Source organism: Leucopleurus acutus, assembly GCF_964270905.1.
Source record: "Leucopleurus acutus genome assembly, chromosome: 5".
Lineage (NCBI taxonomy): Eukaryota > Metazoa > Chordata > Mammalia > Artiodactyla > Delphinidae > Leucopleurus > Leucopleurus acutus.
The window spans coordinates 84206357-84228432 of NC_139147.1; the positions used below are offsets into that span (position 1 = coordinate 84206357).

General features: G+C 41.5%; 1 protein-coding gene across 1 annotated transcript in view; it reads left to right on the forward strand.

Moving 5' to 3' along the window:
* The window catches only part of MCF2L2 (MCF.2 cell line derived transforming sequence-like 2), a gene marked incomplete at both ends in the record, with an annotated part of 183947 nt that overhangs the window by 147772 nt on the left and 14099 nt on the right, over window positions 1–22076 (forward strand). The window contains 3 exon segments of the mRNA XM_082840148.1: window positions 13330–13396; window positions 14415–14530; window positions 15674–15743. Coding sequence (XP_082696274.1) covers window positions 13330–13396; window positions 14415–14530; window positions 15674–15743 — 253 coding nt within the window.

Sequence of the window (22076 nt, forward strand, 5' to 3'; positions counted from 1 at the left end):
TATTTTCTTTCATATATTGCCTGTAGAGAGCATGGCTCAGTACTGCTATTATCAACTCAGACCACGTGGCATGTCAGACCACAGATAGAAATATTTAGGTAATGTGATTTGTAAGGGAATCACTGACAGTGACCCATAAATAAGCTAATTTATTGTTAGTGCAGTGCAACTCCCTTTCCCTATGCAAATTAAAACCCTGTTGGTAAGTAAACCCACAGACATTCCCCCTCCCCCCAGGTATCGTGTATGTTGTATTTATGTGCAAACGTTCAATTGCCATTATATTCCTGTTGCGTCATCTGGAACTGAACCCACATAGGTGCAGGTGTCAGCATGTGTGTATTCCGCATGCTCGAACACATAGGACTGTACCCACAAAAAATACAAACTGAAACAAACATTGATAAATACATATAAAAATCACATATTTACATCAGCCTGTATGGAGATAGACAAGCCAGACAGAGAAATGCTTCAAAAGTAAGTCAGGAGATTGGTGAGAGGATGTGGGGCTTTTGGTGGGAGGAGGGGAGAGGGTGTGGATGAGAGATGGGGTGGTCCAGAATGCCTGCCCAGGTGCCCACACAGGAACATACATGCACAGGGACGGCGTCTTTGCCCATCTGGGAGAATGATTTCCTACAGCAGGCTGGCTTCCCATCCCACCCCAGAAGGAGAGGAAGAGGATGATAGATTGGATAGTGTATAACAAAGTACTCAGTTTGTTTTGTTGGGAGGGAGTGCTTGAAATTAGTTGGAGATAAAATTAACTGATAGTAGTGAAGCTGATTTGACCATCAAAGAAGGAAGACAGAGTCACCTTGCCCTCAGTGTCCACAGTAGCTGCTTGTGAACAGAGACCACTACAAAATTTATAAATGACTTTCAATCTCACCATCAGGACTTTGCTTCAGAATTTAGGAAAGTGGTGGCAAAAAGAAAGCTGTAGCATCAAGATGGTAAACTTGAAAACTGAGAGGAATTGCAATTTGCATGTTAAATTTAGAAGGGAGAAGATAAGGTGGAGAAAGAGCAGAGGGAGAAGCAGATATAGGAGAGAGGACCAGAGAGTAGAGCATGTATTATTAGTTTTGGGGAAAAGAAGACTGAAACGAGTACAAGAGAACCTGGGAGATGGTGGGAGCAAAAGAGACCCAAAGAGAGAAGTGTTAGTGAAGTCATGAAAGGAGAAACAGGTTTGATAACTGCTACTTAATACCTAACACAGTTGAAGCATATCAACATAGTGCCATGCTTGACTTGTTAGCTTTCTGTAGAAGGTAGGAGGTTTCCTCACAGACCCTGTACAGGCCCTGTCCCATGAATTCAGACACACCACAGGCTGTGTGTTCTGAAACCAGTGAGCATCTATGCAAGGCCTGGGCAGCTAGAGAGGTGAGGTGGAATCCTGACTTAGTTCCTGCTGGCCACGAGATCGGGGCAAGCGACCCAACTTCTCTGTGCCCCATGGTAATTCCCGACTGGAAGGGTGCAGTGAGGACTGACTACAGAGCAGTAACATGTGTGAAGTGCTGAGCACGGCGCCTCATGGACTGGGTGGACAGCTGTCATCCTTACGCCACTGTGGGCTACAGAAAGCTCTCGCTTGGTGAGCTGGTCTTCATGCTATATCCCATCATCATCATTGCTATAAAAGGACCGGCTGTGTTTCACATCTTTAGAGATACATTTTCTGTTAATACAGCATCAGCAGTTAAAACAATGCAACAACTCCTTGGCTGTCTCCTCTTCCTCCTTTACTGCCCACCAGCCCCTCCTACCCCCACATGTATCCTTCTGGGTATTCTTTTCTCACCACACTTGCTGCTTGGTGATCTCATCCATTGCCTTTAATCCATGATTTATATTTCTAGTCTAGATTCTGAGCTCCAAACTTGAGTGTCTTCACTTAAGTGTCACATCAGTCTTAAGCTTAGCAGGTCTAAAATGGAATATTCAAATACATTTTTGTGAAATGGTGAATGGATGGGTGTTGGATGACCCCCAAGGGCCAGAATCCTCCTTCTTCTCGCCAGTGGACCCAGCCCAGGGTGTTTGTTATGTGTCAATAACAGTCAGTGGCATTATGTCACTGTATAAATATCTGTGGATCTGTTTTCCCTACTCTTTTGAGAGTCCTCAGACCTCTTGAGGATGGAGATCACATCCTAGTCATCTCCAGTTCCCTTGAAGAAGCCTCCCACAATGGCTTGCACGGAGTGAATATGTATTAATGGCTGGTTGAATTGAATTTTTGCTGAACGCTTCCCACATTCATCAAAAGTTCAAACTTTCGGTCCAAGAAGCCTCATCTACAGTACAATGGCCCCAGTGTACTTCTCCCTCGATGCCAACAAGGCCCAAATGCTGACATTGGAGGCACACTAGCCTCTTTCCTACAGCTCCTGCTTCTGCTCCTGTGGTTTGGCACCATTCACCAGCCTCCCTCAATTCCAGGATCTTGGCAGTTGGATGAAACCATACTAGGTATACCCAGAGCTGGAAGATGAAGGGAACTGACAGCACAAAGAGGTACTCACCCACAGGCCATTCTAAGAACCCATTTTGTTCCTTTCTCTTCACTTCTGCATGGGGGGAGGGACCTCCTCAACTCATCATCTCCTTCCACATCAATACATAGGGGCATCTCTCATGGGCCCCTATAACCCTCAGTAGGGGTCCCACAGGGACAGGGACAGTCTTGCTGGGACAGGCCCTGCTTGCTGGGACCCTTCTTGGTGCAGTAGAGCTGTACTGTGGATTGAGTGGGCCTCACTCGGGGGAGGGAGTGGGGGAAGAAGACTGGCAGGTGGGAGTGAGGCTGGCACAGGTTGCCTTTCCATGCTGCAAATGCTCAAACAGCCCCTGTGACAGTGACCTGGTACCAACTCCCTGCCATTAGATCCCTCAGCATTTCTTCTCCCCTCTCCACCTGCAGATCATATATCCACTTTCACACTCCCAGGGCCATACAACATTCTGTGCATGTTCCGAGGGGCTGCCTCTAAGTCTACCTTTTTCTCCCCAAGCTAGGAGCATATATCCAAATTGAGTGAACGAGTGATACTTGTGTAGGGACAATCTTGAATTCTACCTGATTAACACTTAACTTTTAAAAGACAATTGGCACCATCCTGCCCACAGTTACCTAAACTGAGAAAAACTATTTGGATCCTGTGAGGGGTGGTACAGAGGAAAAAAAGAAAATTACAGCACATGGAGATGTTCAGAAAACAGTTGTTGACTATGACATGGGGGCTACGTGCCTGGCCCAGATGCAATCATTTGAGTTAGAAATTTTACACTTAAGTTTGGTTGTGCTGATATTTAAGGGACAACTAAAATCTAATTCTCTATTACCCTTTTCTTAATAGTTAATAATTACTAAGCGCTCATTGCCTGCTTTATGGAGCATACATGCTTCAAATCCTACTCAAATTAATTCTAAAAGGCAGTTATAGTCCTGCCTGAGATTTATATTGAGTATTATTTAAAATATGGACCATTAGTTAGGAATTAAAAATAGCTACAGTGAGATTTTTCTTATAACAGCACTTTTCAAAAGCCAATTCTAAAGTTCTTGACAAATCATGTGCTCTGAAAAAATATACATTTCATGAATCAGTCTTGATTGGTCTAATGGTCTAAGGACATAAAGCCCAATATTAATTAACACCTATTTGATCCTGCAGATATAGGGCTAAGGAATCCTAGAAAGAGCAATATCTCTGAGAAATATGTTTCTAGCATAATAACCAAACAAACAAACCCTGTTGGGAGGAAAGGAATTAATAGAATAATAGGATATCTGCTGGTAGATCTAGATACAAATAGGTCTGCAAAAAGGTACACAGGGTAAAGAAAGCAGTATGTCTTTTCATCAATTTTTGATCTTTGACTATTTTATACACTTCTTTTTTTAATCTTTGGGGATTTCCTTTTTGCAATAGATTTCCCTTTGCATGAGGCAGAAGCTTATTAACTCTTTCACAATTTCTTTTCCTTACGGGAGGATTATCAGGTTACTGGATACTCCTGTTGGAATTAGTACCAGTACTACTCTTTCCCATGAATTGAGGTAGTAATGGTTTTCCTATCAGCAGTATTCCAGGAGTCTACTTGGTACCAGAAATCTCTCCCATGAAGTTTTGTTATGTTTGGATTGCACATGTGTGGATACACCGTGGCTCTGAGATTTGATCCAGGTTCCTTGAATCCTAGGCATAAATGGCTGATGGTCTGAGCCACCCCTTTTTCTCCAACCTGCTTCCCTGTGTCCTTACTGTGCAGGCCCTGTCCCTTACAGAGCCATGCTGCAGAGTCAGAATATTGGTACTGTTTCAGTGGACTGACATTCACCCTTGGCATGTCAATTCCCCTGTCTCTAGTTTTAGAGCTCAAAGACCTGGACCTGACCTCTTTCTGGCAGCACCAAGTCAGCAGTTTGACCTCAATCAAGTCACTTAATGCTCTGAGTCCCAATTTCCTCTTCTGTGAAATGAGAATAACAATTAGTGCCTGCTCCTGCTTACAGAATTGGTGTCTGTTCCTTAAATCTACCTTCATCCATTCCATAAACATTTATTGAGAATTTCCTACTTGTAAGGCATGGGGACAAGGGATGGATGATAGGACTTCTGCCCTGCAGAAGCTCTTTGTCAGGTGTTGAATGGATCAAGGAAGATGATATGCACATTTAAAAAAATAACTTTACTTCACATCATAAGGTTAGCTATTATTTTAAAAATGGAAACTAATATGTGTTGATGAGGATGTGGAGAAACTGGAACCCTGGTGCCTTGCTGGTGGAAATGTAAAATGGTACACAATATCGTGGTTCCTCAAAAAGTTAAAAATAGAATTACCTTATAATTTAGCAATTCTCCTTCTGTAATTTCCATCTGTAATTCTACCCAAAGGAAGTAAAAGCAATGACTCAACAAAGATTTGCAAACCAATGTTCACAATAGCCAAAAGGTGGAAACAACCCAAATGGCCATCAACAAGTGAATGGTATCATTCACATAAAAGTGAAGTGAAATATGGTCTAGGGCTTCCCTGGTGGCGCAGTGGTTGAGAGTCCGCCTGCCGATGCAGGGGACACGGGTTCGTGCCCCGGTCCGGGAAGATCCCACATGCCGCGGAGAGGCTGGGCCCGTGAGCCATGGCCGCTGAGCCTGCGCATCCGGAGCCCGTGCTGCGCAACGGGAGAGGCCACAACAGTGAGAGACCCGCGTACAGCCAAAAAAAAAATGGTCCATACAAACAATGGAAGATATTTAGCCTTAAACAGGAATGAAATCTGACACATGCTACATCATGGATGAACTTTGAATACATTATGTTAAGTGAAATAAGCCAGACGCAAAAGGACAAATTTTGTATGATTCCACTTATACGAGGTACCTAGGCAAAATCATAGAGACAGAAGGTAGAGTGGAAGTTACCAGGGCCTGGCGGGAGGAAGGAATGCAGAGTTAGTGTTTAATGGGTACAGAGTTTCAGTTTGGATTGATGGAAAAGTTCTGGTGATGGTTGCACAACATTGTGACTGTATTTTAATGCCACTTAAAAATTGTTTAAATGGTAAATTTTATGTTATGTATATTTTACCACAATTTTTTAAAAATTGGGGGAATTCCCTGAGTCCAGTGGTTAAGGACTCCACACTTTCACTGCCCAGGGCCTGGCCAGGTTCAATCCCTGGTTGGGGAAACTAAGATCCCACAAGACACGTGGCACGGCCAAAAAAAAAAAAAAAAATTATAATCCCTAAAATGTTACACAAATGCAGGTTTGTTAACTTGAATTAGGATTAATGGGATTTGGTTTATAATCAGCCCCTCTTTTAAAAAGTGCAGTATGCGTGAAATTACTTTGTCATTATTTATTATGTGATACTGAAGAGTGAGCCAGATAAACTTTAGTGATTACTTATGCCCCATCCTTCTCTAAAAAGAATTTAAGGTTGTTTACCCTAAACACATCAGAGTAATGAGATCAAATCCAATTAACATCAGACAAAATATAGAAACTAAGATATAAAAGTGGAGAAGACAGAACAGATGGCTTATCAGCAACTGAGCAAAACTTTCAACTGTTAGCCTTCCAGGAGACAGAGACGGTTTATATTCATCAGACCTTTTATTAATGCTTAAAATATCACTGATTTCAACAAGGTCATTGTATGGGTCCATAGTGTTTCATGTTGTTACCATTTATAGTTCTGGGAATTTATTAAGCAATTATGCAACACCTAACCAAAACAGAAGAAGGATGTGAAACTAAGAACATGTTTTCCTAAGTCTGAACCCTCAGGACCTATTCAGTGCTGAATGAAACGGGCTCCTGGACATTTCTCTTCCCCGTTGGCCAACTCGGTCTCCTGAACCTTCCCCTCGGCTCCTGCATGGAGTCTCACCGTAGCCTGGAGTGACAACCGTCTCCTCCATCTGGCTCCCCCTGACTCCCACACTTCCCACCCAGACCCTGCCCCAGCACCTGGTTCCCACAAGGCCCCGGGTGTAGCCACGACTCCTAGCCCTGCTCCTGTTTCCTTCCTCCTGGAACACCCTCCTGTCTTGCTGCAAGTTGGCACCTCTTACACAGGACAGTCCAGAGCTCACCTCCACCAAGACCCCTCCAGCCCATGCTGATTCCTTCTCCTTGCCGTCCTATTGTACATGCAGTCACACATTCACTGTTTAGTTAATTGAGGGTGTAAATGGACAGAAAATCTTACGACCTTTGCTTCTTTTCTTATGAGAAATGAGAAGCAAGGTGTGATTAGACCAAAGACCACATCATACATTTTATTTAAAATGATTTATTTACAACGGAGTATTACTTAGCCATAAAAAGAAGCGAAATTGAGTTATTTGTAGTGAGGTGGATGGACCTAGAGACTGTCATACAGAGTGAAGTAAGAAAGAGAAAAACAAATACTGTATGCTAACACATATATCTGGAATCTTAAAAAAAAAAGAGTTCTGAAGAACCTAGGGGCAGGACAGGAATAAAGATGCAGACGTAGAGAATGGACTTGGGGACATAGGGAGGGGGAAGGGTAAGCTGGGATGAAGTGAGAGAGTGGCATGGACATATATACACTACCAAATGTAAAACAGATGGCTAGTGGGAAGCAGCCACATAGCACAGGGAGATCAGCTCGGTGCTTCGTGACCACCTAGCCAGGTGGGATAGGGAGGGTGGGAGGGAGACGCAAGAGGGAGGGGATATGGGGATGTGTGTATATGTATAGCTGATTCGCTTTGTTATACAGCAGAGGCTAACACACCATTGTGAAGCAATTATACTCCAATAAAGATGTTAAAAATAAATTTTTAAAAAATGATGTATTTATAGAGTGACCTATGAGAGCCAGTAGGGATACTCAGGATGATCTAATTCAGCCTTTTGACACATGAAGAAATGGAGACCCTGAGAAAGAAAATGTCTTGCTCAAAGTTACCCTACATATTAGAAGCAGAAATAGACTTGGAAACCTATTTTCGTGAAACCCAGTATTTTTATATCACCATGCTAGTTTCATTTTAATTTGTGTTTTATTTCATAATCAGCAAACAGGACTTTAGATGCACCCCAAACATAGGCCAAGAGGAGCAACATAATGTAGTGGGAAGAACATGAACTTTGCCAAAGCCAGAGACCTTGGACAAGTCAGTGCATGGCCCTGGGGCTTTCTTTTTCCATCTCTAATATAAGGATTAACTGATGGTCTTTAAGTTTATATCTGCTTCTGGCATTTTATGAATGTACTAGACTGTTGGCCCAGCCCCACCAAAGAATTTACAAGTACTGGGAAAGCATACATCGCTCACCTTTGCTCCCTCCTCCACACTGTCGTCCTCGGCCTGGGACAGTTCCCTGTCCTTGTCCCCTTGCTTGCTTTTTTCAAAACTCTGATTAAACTTCACTCAACTCAAAATCGGCAGTGTCCCCTCCCTTCTGTGCTCCTGACTCCTCTGGCTACCTGGTACCTATCACTCTGCACAGGAGTCACTGATTTTCTTGTCTCTGCCATTAGACTATGAACTCCCTAAGGCCTGGCATTTTGGTACATTTCTCTATCCCAAGTGCCTATCATGGTGCCTGGCTCATAATAGGGAGCTAGTACACGCTCGGTAAATGGATCTAATGGTTTTTGTCTGGGAAGCAAGGATAAGACTGTGGTACTAATTTCACCTGAAGCTGTTGGAAAGAGTTTTCATGGAAAAGGGAGAAATGGAACTTTCAGGAATGACTAGAATTTGAAAAGAAGTATAAAATAATGATACCATTGGCCTAACTAAAGGGGGGTAGGTGGCTCAAAGGAATGGATCAGCTCAGTGTTACTTAGCCAAATAAGGGAACATCCGCATTAGAATCATGTGGGGTGCTTGTGAAAATTACAGATTCTACCCCTGTACTTCATCCATTGCTCCCCATTCTGAATCTGTGGCTCTGTACTTATCTTTTGAGCAAGCCCCCTAGGAAGATTCTTTTCACATGAATGGAGAGTCTTGAAATCCTGGGAGGAATATTGACAGTTGTGGGCAACTGAAAGCTATTTTAAGTTTTTGAAGAGGGAGAATGATGGCATAATGGACTTGAAGCTTTAGGAAGGGCATAGACTGGAGGTCTGTAAAATAGATTGATGGGAGTGAGATCTCAGAGGCAAGAGTGAGCGTCTAGGAGTACACCAATGTATTCAAGATGAGAAGGCGCGGGAGTTTGCTCTGTATTGGTGGCGTCGGCAATGGAGAATAAGCAGGGGCTCCAAGAGGTGTGTTCAGAGATGAAAAGATGAGGCTTGGTGACAGATTGAATGTAAGCGATAATGGCAGGGAGGAGTTTGCAATGACAACTGTGTTTTAGGGACCCTAGAGTATGACCCTTCCACCGATATGCATGCTGTTTCTGTCTGATGAGTTCTATTTCAGCCTGAGGTGATGAGGTATCTGGGAGGCATCCAGGTGAAGACATATGTAGACCATTGGCAACATGGGCTTGAGCATGACCAAAAGTCTGGCAGGAAAATGATCATGTGGGAGAGTCAACAGCATGAGGGAAGAGGAGGGAAGGAAGTCTGGAAACCTGAGTTCAGACCTTGGGGGAGCAGCAACATTAGACACAAGGAGGAAGATGAAGCAAGGAAGGAATAGAGAAGAAACAGAGAGGTGGGTGGTGAATGAAGATTGAATAATAAAGAGAAACCAAAGGAAGAGAAAGGTTTAAGAAGATGAGTATCCATTACATCAGATGCTCGAGGGTTTGAAACGGATAAGAATAGACCTTTCCATCTGGCAAAGAGGGTATTAGATGAAAACTAGCTCTTTTAAAGTGAAAATCTATAATACTTTCTGACGCGAGTGATATGATAGAATACAAGGAGTAAATGAAATCTCTTGACGGCAAATTGTATTGACAGGTAATGAGCAAAAATATATTTCTAACAGACTGGTTTCCAAAAGGATACTCTTCTATTGGAGAGCTGGGAAATTGGGGAGGGGGCGAGGGGCAAGGGTTAAAAGGGGGAACAGATTAAGGTGTGTGGGCAAAGAAGAAACTTATCAGGAGATCCTAACAAGTACATACTACATTACTGATCTTGCTTACCAAATAGGGCTGCATTCATTTTTTTAAAAGGCTTTCCTTTCTTGCCTCTCGCTTACAGTATCATCTTAAACAAACACGAGCTGTCATATAGGATGGAACCAGATCTCCAAAGCTCTTTTTTTATGCTACCTTGAAATATGGCTTCAGAGAAGAAACAGTCCCTTAAAACACATTATGCCTCCATTTTCTCCTTAATGACCTGGGGGTATGGGTGAGGGGAGAACCACTTTTACATGTAAAACAAAGCCAGAGTATACATTTAGTGTAGACTACATTCATGCGGGCTGATCTGGCGTTATGAACCCCATCCTAATTACAGCGTTCCACCTCTGGGTAGATGTCCACCAGGGCATAAGTTGCTCTAGGTGTTTAAGGTTTTAAAATGACTTGAGTACTCCCGATGTTTTCTGTTTTTTATCTACATTATATATACTTGGTGACTTTAGATATTAAATCCTTGATTTTTTTTCTGTGAACAAAGTTATGTGCTTTGGAATAATAAAGCAGGCAATCGTCAGCTAGAATCATCGATTCTCTCCCATTTTATAAAGTTATTTGAAAGGAAAACAAAGGAGAAGAAAGATGAAAGAATGGTTAACAGTGGTATGAGAACTTTTTTTTTTTAATCTGAACAGAAATGAAGGCTACCAGCGTTCAGGAGACTTTCTATTGTTGGAGTTTTATCCATTGCACTCAAATAAGTAAAATGAAGCAGTTGGAACTGGGATATGACCTGACAAGGGACTTTTTTTCTTCTGAGTTGTGGATTTTTTCTTGTGTCAGATTCGTAAAGACTCCTAGGGGTCTCTAAGTTCTTATATTAACTGTTGGATGATAAGATTGATTTCTGCCCACCACCTAGTTGTTTCTGCCTTGTGACTTCATTTAGTCATCAACACATTCTTAAACAGCCTTGCCAAGTTGCTTAAGCCCAGTGCTTCACGGAGACATAAGAGGCTGGCTGTACTCTGGCTTTCTATGAATGCTTAACTGTTGCTGTGGTCGTACTTTATGTCATGGCTCATAGAAACAGACTGGTATTGAGGCCTATATTTCCTTCTGACATAGTAACTATCATCATTTCAGGATGATTTACAAAAAGCAAAGGAACCTCTTACTCAGAGACACCGTTAAGCTAAATATGATCTTAGAGTAACTTTTTTGGTAGAATTATACTTCTTACAATTGTATCCTTGGTCAATGGCTATCCTTTATCAGTCTTGCCTTATAACAAGCATTTATAAATAGATATGGAAATTGTCATTTTTAAGAAAGAATAATTGTTGAGCTATAAAATAGGTAGATTATAGCATTTATTTATATCTCTCAAATGGGGTTTATATGTCATTACCTCCAGTAACATTCATTTTAAAACGTCATGTAAACTATTTTTTTTAATTAGAAAAGCAGTAGATGTTTAAAGTTTTTGTTTAAATCAAAGATTGAAAAAGGGTGCGGAATAAAATGTAAAAATTCTCCATTTCTAGTCTTCAGTATCACTTTCTAAAAGCAATCACTGTTAACAATGTTTTTTTTAATTTATTTTTTATTGAAGTATAGTTGAATTACAATGTTGTGTTATTACTGCTGTACAGCAAAGTGACTCAGTTATACATATATATATATACATTCTTTTTCATAGTCTCTTCCATCATGGTTTATCACAGGATATTGAGTATATTTCCCCAAGGTCCTAGTGCTATACAGTAGAACCTTGCTATTTATCCATTCTACATATACCGGTTTGCATCTGCTAATCCCAAACTCCCACCCCTACCCTCTCCCACCCCCCTTGTTAACAATGTTTTAAGTTTCTTTGCATGAATTTTCTAAGCATATACAATTTTACATATATGTATGCATATACGCTCATTTTACACATAGTATAAATTTTATACAAATAGTCACTCTGCAAACTGTTGTACATCTTGGTTATTTTTTTAAATTCACTTAAAATACATTGACTGTGTCATGTCAGCATGATTCAGTCAGCTTCATTCTTTTTAAAAACTGCATAGCATTTCATTATATATATGTACCATAATTGAAGTAATTTCCAGTTTATATCTGGTTGTTGTCGTTCTATTGTTCTAATTACAAACAATGAACATACTTAGAAGTGAAATTACTGAGTCAAGGAGCATGTGTTTTAAATTTTGGTGAGATATTTCCAAGTTATCTTGCACAAATCTGTACTTTCACCAATGTTATCCGAGTGTGTTTCCATATCTTCATCTGCCGGTCTTCCTTTGAGGTTTGCAATGTCTGCCATATTATAGAAGTTGAAAATTGTACTTCTTTTTAATATGTTTTTGTTGGATTCATATATATTGAGCATTTTTTTCATAAGACTAATAGCCATTTATGTATTTGTGTGAATTTCCTACATTGTGTCCTTTATTTGTCCCTTGTCATACCCATTCTTATGAGAGGAAAAGAAACTCTTTTCTAGGGTAGGCTACTGTTTAATAGATAATCCACCAACAGCTCACAGGAAACCATAAATGTATATATTCTACATGTGAACAGTTGTACTGATTCACTTGGAGGCCTGAAAGAAAGCCCTAAAAAAAGTATGGCCACACAGCCTGAGGAGAGAAAGAAAGCAGTCTGTCTGGAGATAGATGTGGGGACTGGCCTCACTCTTTCTATTAGTTTTCTATTGCTGCATCAAAAAATGACCGCAAACTTAGCAGCCCACAATTGCCCTGGGACAGGAGTCCAGGCATAACAAGACTGGCTTTTTGCTCAAGTCCCACTGATAAAATCAAGGTGTTGTCCAGTTGCACTTCTTAGAAGGTATCCTCTTCGGAGTTCATATGGTTGTGGCTGAATTCAGTACCTTGCAACCACAGACTAGTGCTTCTGTTTCCTTGCTGACTGTCTTCTGGGGGCCATTTGGCCCCTAGAGGCTGCCTGCCTTCCTTGCCACATGCCCTCCCCCCATCTCCAAACCCAGCAAAGGAGAATCTCCCTTGTGCTAATGCCTTCGCATGCTTCCAATTTCTCTGACTTTTAGACCCAGACCTAAAGGGTCCATGAGATTAGGATGTGCCCAACCTGGTAATCTACCTATCTTAAGGTCAGCTGATTTGGAACAAAACCGAATGACAAAATACTTTCCCAGCAGCACTTAAGTTAGTGTTTGATTGACTAACTGGGAGGATGTGTGTGTGTGTACCAGGGACCAGAAATCTTGGGGGCCATGTTAGAATTCTACCTACCACACCTCCCACCTGCCTTTCTCAGGGGAAGCAGACAGAGCTCATGTCTTCTGGCTGAGGAACTCAATCACACGGAGACATGGAATGCCAGAGGAAGGGAGCAGGAAACCACATGTGCAACGTAGGGATCAGGCAGACCTTCCTGACCAAGGATCCCAACCTGGTATTTCTGACTCCAATGTCTGCCCTCTTGACCCCCTTGCTATGGCTCACAAACAGGTCATTCTCTGGCTACATAAATGGATTTTGAGTCGTTTAACTTTGCCATTTCTTCTCATGCCAGTGTGATCAGAGTGTGCTTTTGTGAGATGTTGGCCTTGGGTGTTCAACAGAACGGAATGAACTGACCACAACCTAAGTAGATGAGCCACTAAAGGGAACTGTATTGATGACCATTATTCTAGAAGAATTCTAAAACACTGCTTCCCACCCCCACCCCACCTCTGTCTCTCTCTTTCTTTCATCTTCCCACCTGCTGCTGATTTAGGCGCATTATACGTGACTTGCTTGAGACGGAAGAGACTTATATAAAAGAGATTAAAAACATAATTGACGTAAGTAGATTTGGGGCGGGGGGACGTTAAGCATGTATTCAAACTGGAAAATTTTGTTGCAGATAGAAACTCAAAATAGTTGCCATAGGTCTCTAGAATCCCCACCAAAGTTTCAGGTCTTGTAATATCACAAGTGGTTTTTTCAGTATGAATAAGAACGTTCTTATGACTATTGATTCATGTAACAAAATAACTTTCAACGGATTGTACCAATTCACATGATTCTAGCAGTGCCCACCTAGGTTCACCATATGCTTGCCAACAGTGGGTATGATAATTTAAATGTTTTTGATAAATAAATGAGAGAATTGTTTCTTATTGTTTTAAGTAGCATTTTTTGCTTGAGTGAAAATTTATATTTTCTCTATTTTCCTAAGGTAATAATCTTGAGAAATAAACTATATGTACAAAGTTATAATAGAAATTTTTTACAATAAAACATCAGAAGAAAACCAAATGTCCAGGGAATGGAATGGTTGATAAAGTCTTATATACATGCTAAATGATATATTATTCAACTGTTACAAAATAATTATTTTTAATAATATACAGCAACATTGAAATGAATGCTTGTAAGATTAAATTTAAAACAATATATGTAGAAATTTATAAGAGTCTAAAATGCATATGGAAAAACAGACTACAAATTATATATGTACTGTGATTATAACCATATAAAACAGCTTTTTAAAAAAGTCATGAAGGAAATATAATAAGACAATAGTAATTGCATCAGGTCATAAAATAATGGGTAAGTTTTTTCCTTTCACATTTGACTTATGTGACGAATTTAAAAAATAGATTTGTTCTTCCTATAAAAATGCCATCTTATTATCATTGCCATTAAGCCATCTTCTTCTGAAGATAGACACATGAGGAAAATAATATCAGAAGAATGTTTTTGACGGAATGGCTTTCAGGACATGTGTGCCTTACTCCCCAATTATTAAAGTGGCTAAGTCAGATCATCTCTTATATGTTCCTGTTTGTAAAACCTACCCTGTTTCCACCTCTGCAGGGATATATCATTCCAATGGATTTTATTTGGCTGAAGCATCTAATTCCAGATGTTCTTCGGAATAACAAGGAATTTCTCTTTGGGAATATTAGAGAACTTTATGAATTTCACAACAGGTACATATTCGTTCAAATTATCAGGGAAAATGGAAAATAAGAGAAGGATGGAAATCAGAATGATGGAATTTGGAGATGAAAGTTGCTTGATTTTTAGGCTTAATCAAGTAGTCCAGAGTCAGTGGATTGGATTGGGGTGGTATGGGATACGAAGGATGCGAGAAGTGTCACAAGGTCCCCGAGGAAAAAGGGAAAAGACATTAATGGAGCGTGTACTGGTGTCAGGCATCGATGTTGTATTCGTTTGTGGGTTCCTTTCCTTATTTATCTACTCATGCATCAGCATTTACTGAGCACCTGTTCTGTGTCAGGCACTGTGTTCAGCATTGGGAATACAAAGTCGACCAAGACACAAGTCCTGGGAGTGCTGGGAACCAGGGTGTTAGAAAATGCTAACTGGTCAGGGAATTGTCCTTTCAGCCCAGGTCTGCTTGGGTGTTGGGTTCTAGAGAATGAGAGAAGGAAGGGACTTTGGAAATCATGTTCCAACCCTTTCATTTTACAGATGACAAAACCACAAGTTGTTTACTAACATTACTCACTCTAATGGCCCCAGGATCACACATCTAATGATAGGAGGGAAGAGACTGCTTGGTGAATTGAACTACAGTTGTTTCTTAACCACATCTGTTGTCCATTGGTCAGACACAAGGCTGAAATGGAAATCCCACTTCTGCTTTCTCTGGAGAAGTTATGCAGCCTCTTTGAACCTCAGGTTTCACACTTACGAAACCCTGTCTTACAAGGTTTGGTGGAGGATTAAATGAGATATTGTTTGCAAAGCACTTAGCTTATGCCTGATTTATAGTCAGCTCTCCGTGATAGTTGTAGTAGCAGCAGCAACAGCAGTTCTTGTTAACATTACTGTCATGTAGCAGGGATCTTCAGTGTATCCAGTCTGTCTGTGGCTGGTGCTTAGAATTACCAGAACTGGTATGAGTGGTTTCAGGGAATCCTAGCAATGTCACAGAATACATTGTTTTCTTCCAAATCAGCATGTTGAAGATGAGTCAAAAGCAGTAAAGCCTGGAAAACAGCATTTTTCTAAGCACCTCTTAAAACCTTATGTGATTTTACTTCAGAAAATTTTGTTAACCCCATACATGTAAAAATCAAAGCATTATTATCGTTTTCTTTCCCTAGGACTTTTCTAAAAGAATTGGAAAAATGCACTGAAAACCCTGAACTTCTGGCACGTTGCTTTCTCAAGAGAGTAAGTCTGTGCTCCCAATAACTCAAAATAACCGTGCGATTAAAGTCAGCCCTTAATTTTCTGTGTAATGGCAAGGGCAAATGGAAACACAAGTGGGCTAAAAACTTATATCTGCCTTTTGAATGCAAAGCGGGAGTCCTTTGCAGTACTTCAGCCTTTGTGAGCTGAGTCCAGTTTGACTGAGCTCACCCTGCTAGGTGGGAATGACTGTAAGCCTGGCTTCCTGCCAAGTCCCCTGAAATGGAAAACTGGCCCCCCCCCAGACCCCTGAGGCAGAGGATCCTTCTCTGAATGACTAAGCTAACTGTTTTAGGGCAAGAATCATACAGCAGGCTTAAATTCTTCACTAAAGTTGTAGTAACACTCTCAAAAGAAGTACTAAACTGAAACTATAGAACATATATTTTCTTCCATTTTATTTTCTATGGCATCAAGGAAAGTTAGAAAATTTTAAGTCTACAGCCTGTCTTCCACTTAGCACCCCATTTGTGAACTTCCTGTCCTACAACATTGTATTTCTGTCTGCTTCCCTTCCCACCACACAGACCTCTCCCCTCTTGCCAGTTCTCCACCTGGCTTTGGGCAATAAATAGGCTGGCAGTTTGGGCCAGTTGTGCTCCCTGGGAGCTGGCTCAGAGAAATGCCTTAGCCGGCATCATTCCCCACCAAGTACCTCCTTCCTCCTTTGGAGATGAGCCCGGTGCCCTTTGCTTTCTAAACTTTTCCCATTTCTTCTCTCTCTCCCAACCAGCCCTTCCTTTCATTCTCTTGCTTGTTTTCTTTTTGTGAGCCTGAGACAATAGATCAAACAACTTAAGCATTTTTAAACAGCTCAAATGATGACTGATAAGTCTAAGAGCAGTACAGTAAGTCCCCTACCTATGAACCTTCAAGTTGCGAACTTTCAAAGATGCGAACATGCATTCACATGTCTGATAACGTAAGTTAGTTCACGTGTCTGGTGTACATTGTCACGTGCATGCATTCTCTGCAAGTGGTTGTGCTTTTGTGTGCTTTACTGTATAGTACTGTATAGAGTACAGTAGTACAGTATCTTTATTTCAAGCCCAGGATGTCTGGAAGCAAGCATAAAAGCAGCAGTGATGTAGTTGGTACTAAGATGCGCCGATGGAGAGGGTGTGGAGAAAAGGGAACCCTCTGGCACTGTTAGTGGGAATGCAAATTGATATAGCCACTATGGAGAACAGTATGGAGATTCCTTAAAAAACTAAAAATAGAGCTACCGTACCACCCAGCAATCCCACTACTGGGCATATACCCTGAGAAAACCATAATTCAAAAAGAGTCATGTACCACAATGTTCACTGCAGCTCTATTTACAATAGCCAGGACATGGAAGCAACCTAAGTGTCCATTGACAGATGAATGGATAAAGAAGATGTGGCACATATATACAATGGAATATGACTCAGCCATAAAAAGAAACGAAATTGAGTTATTTGTCATGAGGTGGATGGACCTAGAGTCTGTCATACAGAGTGAAGTAAGTCAGAAAGAGAAAAACAAATACCGTATGCTAACACATATATATGGAATCTAAAAAAAAAAAAAAATGGTCATGAAGAACCTAGGGGCAGGATGGGAATAAAGACTCAGACCTACTAGAGAATGGACTTGAGGACATGGGGAGAGGTAGAGTAGGCTGGGACAAAGTGAGAGAGTGGCATGGACATATATACACCACCAAACGTAAAATAGATAGCTAGTGGGAAGCAGCCGCATAGCACAGGGAGTTCAGCTTGGTGCTTTGTGACCACCTAGAGGGGTGGGATAGGGAGTGTGGGAGGGAGGGAGATGCAGGAGGGAGGGAGATGCAAAAGGGAAGAGATATGGGGATATATGTATATGTATAGCTGATTCACTTTGTTATAAAGCAGAAACTAACACACAATCTTAAAGCAATTATACTCCAATAAAGATGCTAAAAAGAAAAAAGTAAAAAGACATGCTGAGCGATAACGATGGAAACAAAAGTGAAAATAATTGAGAGAGTGGAGCGACAAGAGGAAGAAGAAGTAATTGAAGAACGGAAGAGATTCACGACACAGGAAATGGCAAGACTTCCTTTATCTGAGGAGGCACTGCTAGTTTTTGAGGCAAAGGACCTGAATGTAGAATGGTACACGAAGGTTGCAGCAGCCGTTCAGAATGCAATCCAGTGCTACTGTGTCACCTATGATGAGAAAAAAAGAGCTACTACCCAGATATCACTGGACCTGTTTTTTTAAGAGGGTAGATGGAACTGAATCCAGCAAGGAACCGGAACCTGTGCCATCAATGTCAGGCGTGACTGAAAGTGCAGCTCTTGCCCTCCGTCTCCTATTGCTGACGATCCTTCAGCTCTACCATCCCCCACCTCCTCTCCCCGCTCCAGTCAGTAACTCTTCTCGCCTGTTCACTCGATGCCAGCCCCTGTATGCCAGCTGTTGTGCTGTACTACTGTACTTTCAAGGTACTGTACTGTAAGATTAAAAATGTTTTTTTTTACTTTTTGTGTTTTTTTAATGTATTATTTGTGTGAAAAGTATTATAAACCTATTACAGTACAGTACTATATAGCTGATTGTGTTATTCGGGTACCTAAGCTAACTTTTTTGGACTTAACGAACAAATTGTACTCACAAACACACTTTCAGAACATGTAGGGGACTTACTGTACCTGTGATAAACTGAAAGCAAGCAACACAAAAATCCCCAGGTTTCAAGGTATTAGACATAATGGAGAAACAGAGTCTTCAACCCTCAGAACTCTGACCGACTTAGAAGACCCCTTCCATAGCCCTGTCTGGGCTTTCCATCACAGCCTTGTCATAGGTTTTTCATCCAGTGACAGAATTCAAGATACATTAGAAACCATTTTGTATTCAATCTGATTAATTTCCTTTTTGACTTACTTTGATAGCATTATTCGTGTTTTATACTATTTGGCAATTTTGTGCTCCTCAAACCACCAATGTGAAATCTCGTTGCAGAGTTTAGTAATATTTCATAACTGACTATATCATTATTGCAAAGACTTATTGAAATTGTTGAATGAGAAAAAGACCAAATTCCTGTGGGGAAAAAAAAAGGATATTATCAAGTTAAAATTGCCAAGTTTGAGGAAATGGTCGGGCAATTGCTAACTAAACATCTTTTCTTAGAAAAATTCCTCTCCTAAAGTTTTACAGAGCTTTTTATAGTCCCCCATGTTGGGAGGAACCCTAGAAATCATTAATCCAGACCACATACCTGCATATAATCCTATATGATTTATGATGTTGGGGACAAAATACAGGTAATAAATTCTTTCCAAGCACAAAGTATTACTCTGAGACAAATGAAGTAATTAAAAACCACAATTACTTAACCTTTGAGAATCCTTGAGGGCATTGTCACAGCTGTGCAAAGACCTGTATTGGTTAGCCAGTAAGGCAGGCCCATCACCCACTATTTACTACAGCAGTTTACCTCTTCTCAGTAATACTTGCAGACTTCCACTAATCATGAACAAGAATTTTGAAATATTGCTCTAGCCAAGTGTTTCAGTCAGATTTGATAGCTTGTAGTATCCAGGAAGATTCTGCCCCAGAGACCAACCTCCATGTAGAATAGCGTTTGTTTGTCAATAGTTTACTTTGAGTCCCATTTGCTCTGAGATCTCACGTGGTACAATAGAAAAAAACACTGGGGTGGGACTCAGAAAACTTAACTTCTTATCTAAGTTGAGCCACTTGCTATCAGCATGACCTCAATTATGTCACTTAAACTCAAGGAGTTTCACTTTTCTCCTGCATACAACAAGCTTAGTAATACCAATATGTAAAGTTGTGGAAATCAAATAAAATAATGCACACAGAAGGACTCTACAAAAGTAAAAAATGCTTTGACAATAGCTACCATTTGTTGGGTACTCTGCATGTATTGGGCATTTGTTGAGAGGTTTCTATACATCTTCCCATTTAATCGCACAACAATCATAGGAGTTGACTGCTGTTGTGAGCCCACGTAACGGATGAGAAACTGAAGCGAAGGAAGGTTAAGTAACTGACCTCGGACCAAATAGTTTGTAAGTAAGAAAGCCAAGAACTGAACCTGAGCCACAGTCTTCTTAATCCATAAGAAATCATGTCTTCCTGTGTGAATATGAGATTGGGGGTGTAAGGTCGGATCTTAACAAACGGCACCGCAAAACAGAGGAAAGCTTCAAGTGAGCTTTTTCAGGGAGCGCTCCCGGGGGAGGTTCACTGGTCTGAGAGAAAGGGGCCAGAGAAGTCGCACCGGGCGAGGGTTGGGCAAGATTTTATAGGGGAAGAAGGGAAAGGGGTGTGGTGAATCTGGGAGGGCGCCGGGTATTCCTTATTTGGTGGTCTTTTCGGGTATCCTAGGGGACTGTTAGTCCCACCCCTCGAAAGGCCGGAAGGCTGGGCCGGGTGCAAAGTCCCCAGGTCAGTTCCTGGAACTGGGTGGTCCGGAATGTCTCCAGGGCAGTTTCTGGAACTGGGTGGTCCGGAATGTCTCCAGGGCAGTTTCTGGAACTGGGTGGTCCGGAGAATTTCGGTCTGATGAAACCTGTGAATCTGATTGTGTTCCCCTGCCTCGGGCCAGTTGGCCTTACAGGGGGTAGCAATTTTTTTAGCCTCCTGATTTATTCTGTAGGGAGGTAAGGAGAATCAGGTACTTTCGTATGCTGCTGGTTAGTGCACATGCTTTCTCTAAGGAATTTTGGACTGAAGAGCAAATTTAGGTCAGTAGTTGTGTTTCAGTACTGGAAGGCATATAATGTTCTGTGATGCTCGAAGTGCAGACACAGGACCAAAGGGTGAAGGTTTCAGGAACACAGGTATCAGCTCAGCAACCACCAAGAGAACCAGGTCCCTCTCTGTTACTGGGAGGATTTAGGGAAAGGTGGCCGACTGTTGGCGATGTTTTCCTGGGTGGAAGTCTGGATCTCCAGTCTCCTCCAGCTTCTGAGAATCTTCTGGTGTTGAGTGTTGAAAGCAATGAAACCTTGAATCCTTTTAGGAGCAAAAGGCCAATGTCTTTGTGCTCTGACAAACCAAATGTGGGTGAAATGCCTTAATCAGTTTGTAGTGTTTTATAAGCCTGGCCTTCAGTGTAGCAGGAGTATTCCTCAAGTCTAGGCTACTACACTCTGGGAGCCATTGAGTTTAACAAATGTACTTAGCACAGTGCCTAGCACATCAAAGGCACTCAATGGATAGTTCTGGAGTGAATGAATAAGGAAGTTATTATTGTTAAGTTCTGAATTATTATTCTAGTTTCTTAACCAATCTGAACAACATTTCTCAAGGGCTGTCTGCCTTCTTAAACGTGTGTGTGTGTGTGTGTGTGTGTAATTTTTCTTGGAGAGAATAGCAAAGGACAGAGTTGCTGTAGTCCTTGCAGTGAAGTGAAATGACCATTTCCAATCCATCGGGAGAGAGGAAGAGCTACAGAAATGGAAATCATTCACTACAGCAGGGTGTTTAGAAGTAGAATAGACATAGTGAAAGCTGTAAGGGAAAAAATAACCCATGTCCACATGAAGGACATCAAGAGTGGCCTCAGCAAGAGGACAGGGACACAGAAATCCACAAGGAAGTGGCCCCGTGGTCATCTCTGCCAGAGCAGCCCGGGCTCTGTGCCAAGCACAGCTGAGTGGATGGACCAGGTTCTCCTGATGGAATGGATGAAGCTGGCAAGCTGACTCCACAGGCTGGGGGTATCTTTTCTATCTGGGATATTGGCAGATGTGTTCCCACCTCACACAGTCTTTGATGCAATGAGAATATAGGTCACACAGCACTTGGAATCCCTCTTGATCTCTAGCACTGAGATAGTCATGTGGCTTTTCCAGTCTCGGAGTCTTGTGCTGCAGGTTGAAGGTGATGTCTGAGATGGGTTGCCCAGACCACTTAGGTTTGTGTCCAGACTGCCACATTTTCCTTCTGGGATGTTTCTATCCTTTGGTTGTTTCTTAGGTTTATTTGTAGGGGTGGCATCATGATAACTGTAAAAAGGAGTGAGTGGGGAGAGAGAAAGGAGAGGCCATCAGCTACGAGCACTTTTTGTCCTTTTTATTACTCAGTACAGAACTATCTGGGGGAGATATTGGTGTCCCAGATAACGAGCAGAGGGGAAAGGATAACGTAAAAACTCAACTCCTGTTCATGAATTTACTTACTTATTTACCAGAGTCCTGTAGCTGCTCTCACAGCACTCCATTCACATCTGCGTTGTTTATAACCCTGTGTTCATCTCCCCATCACACACTCACCCCAACAGAAGGTTATTTATTGTGCATCCCCAGTTCCTTACACATTGAAAATA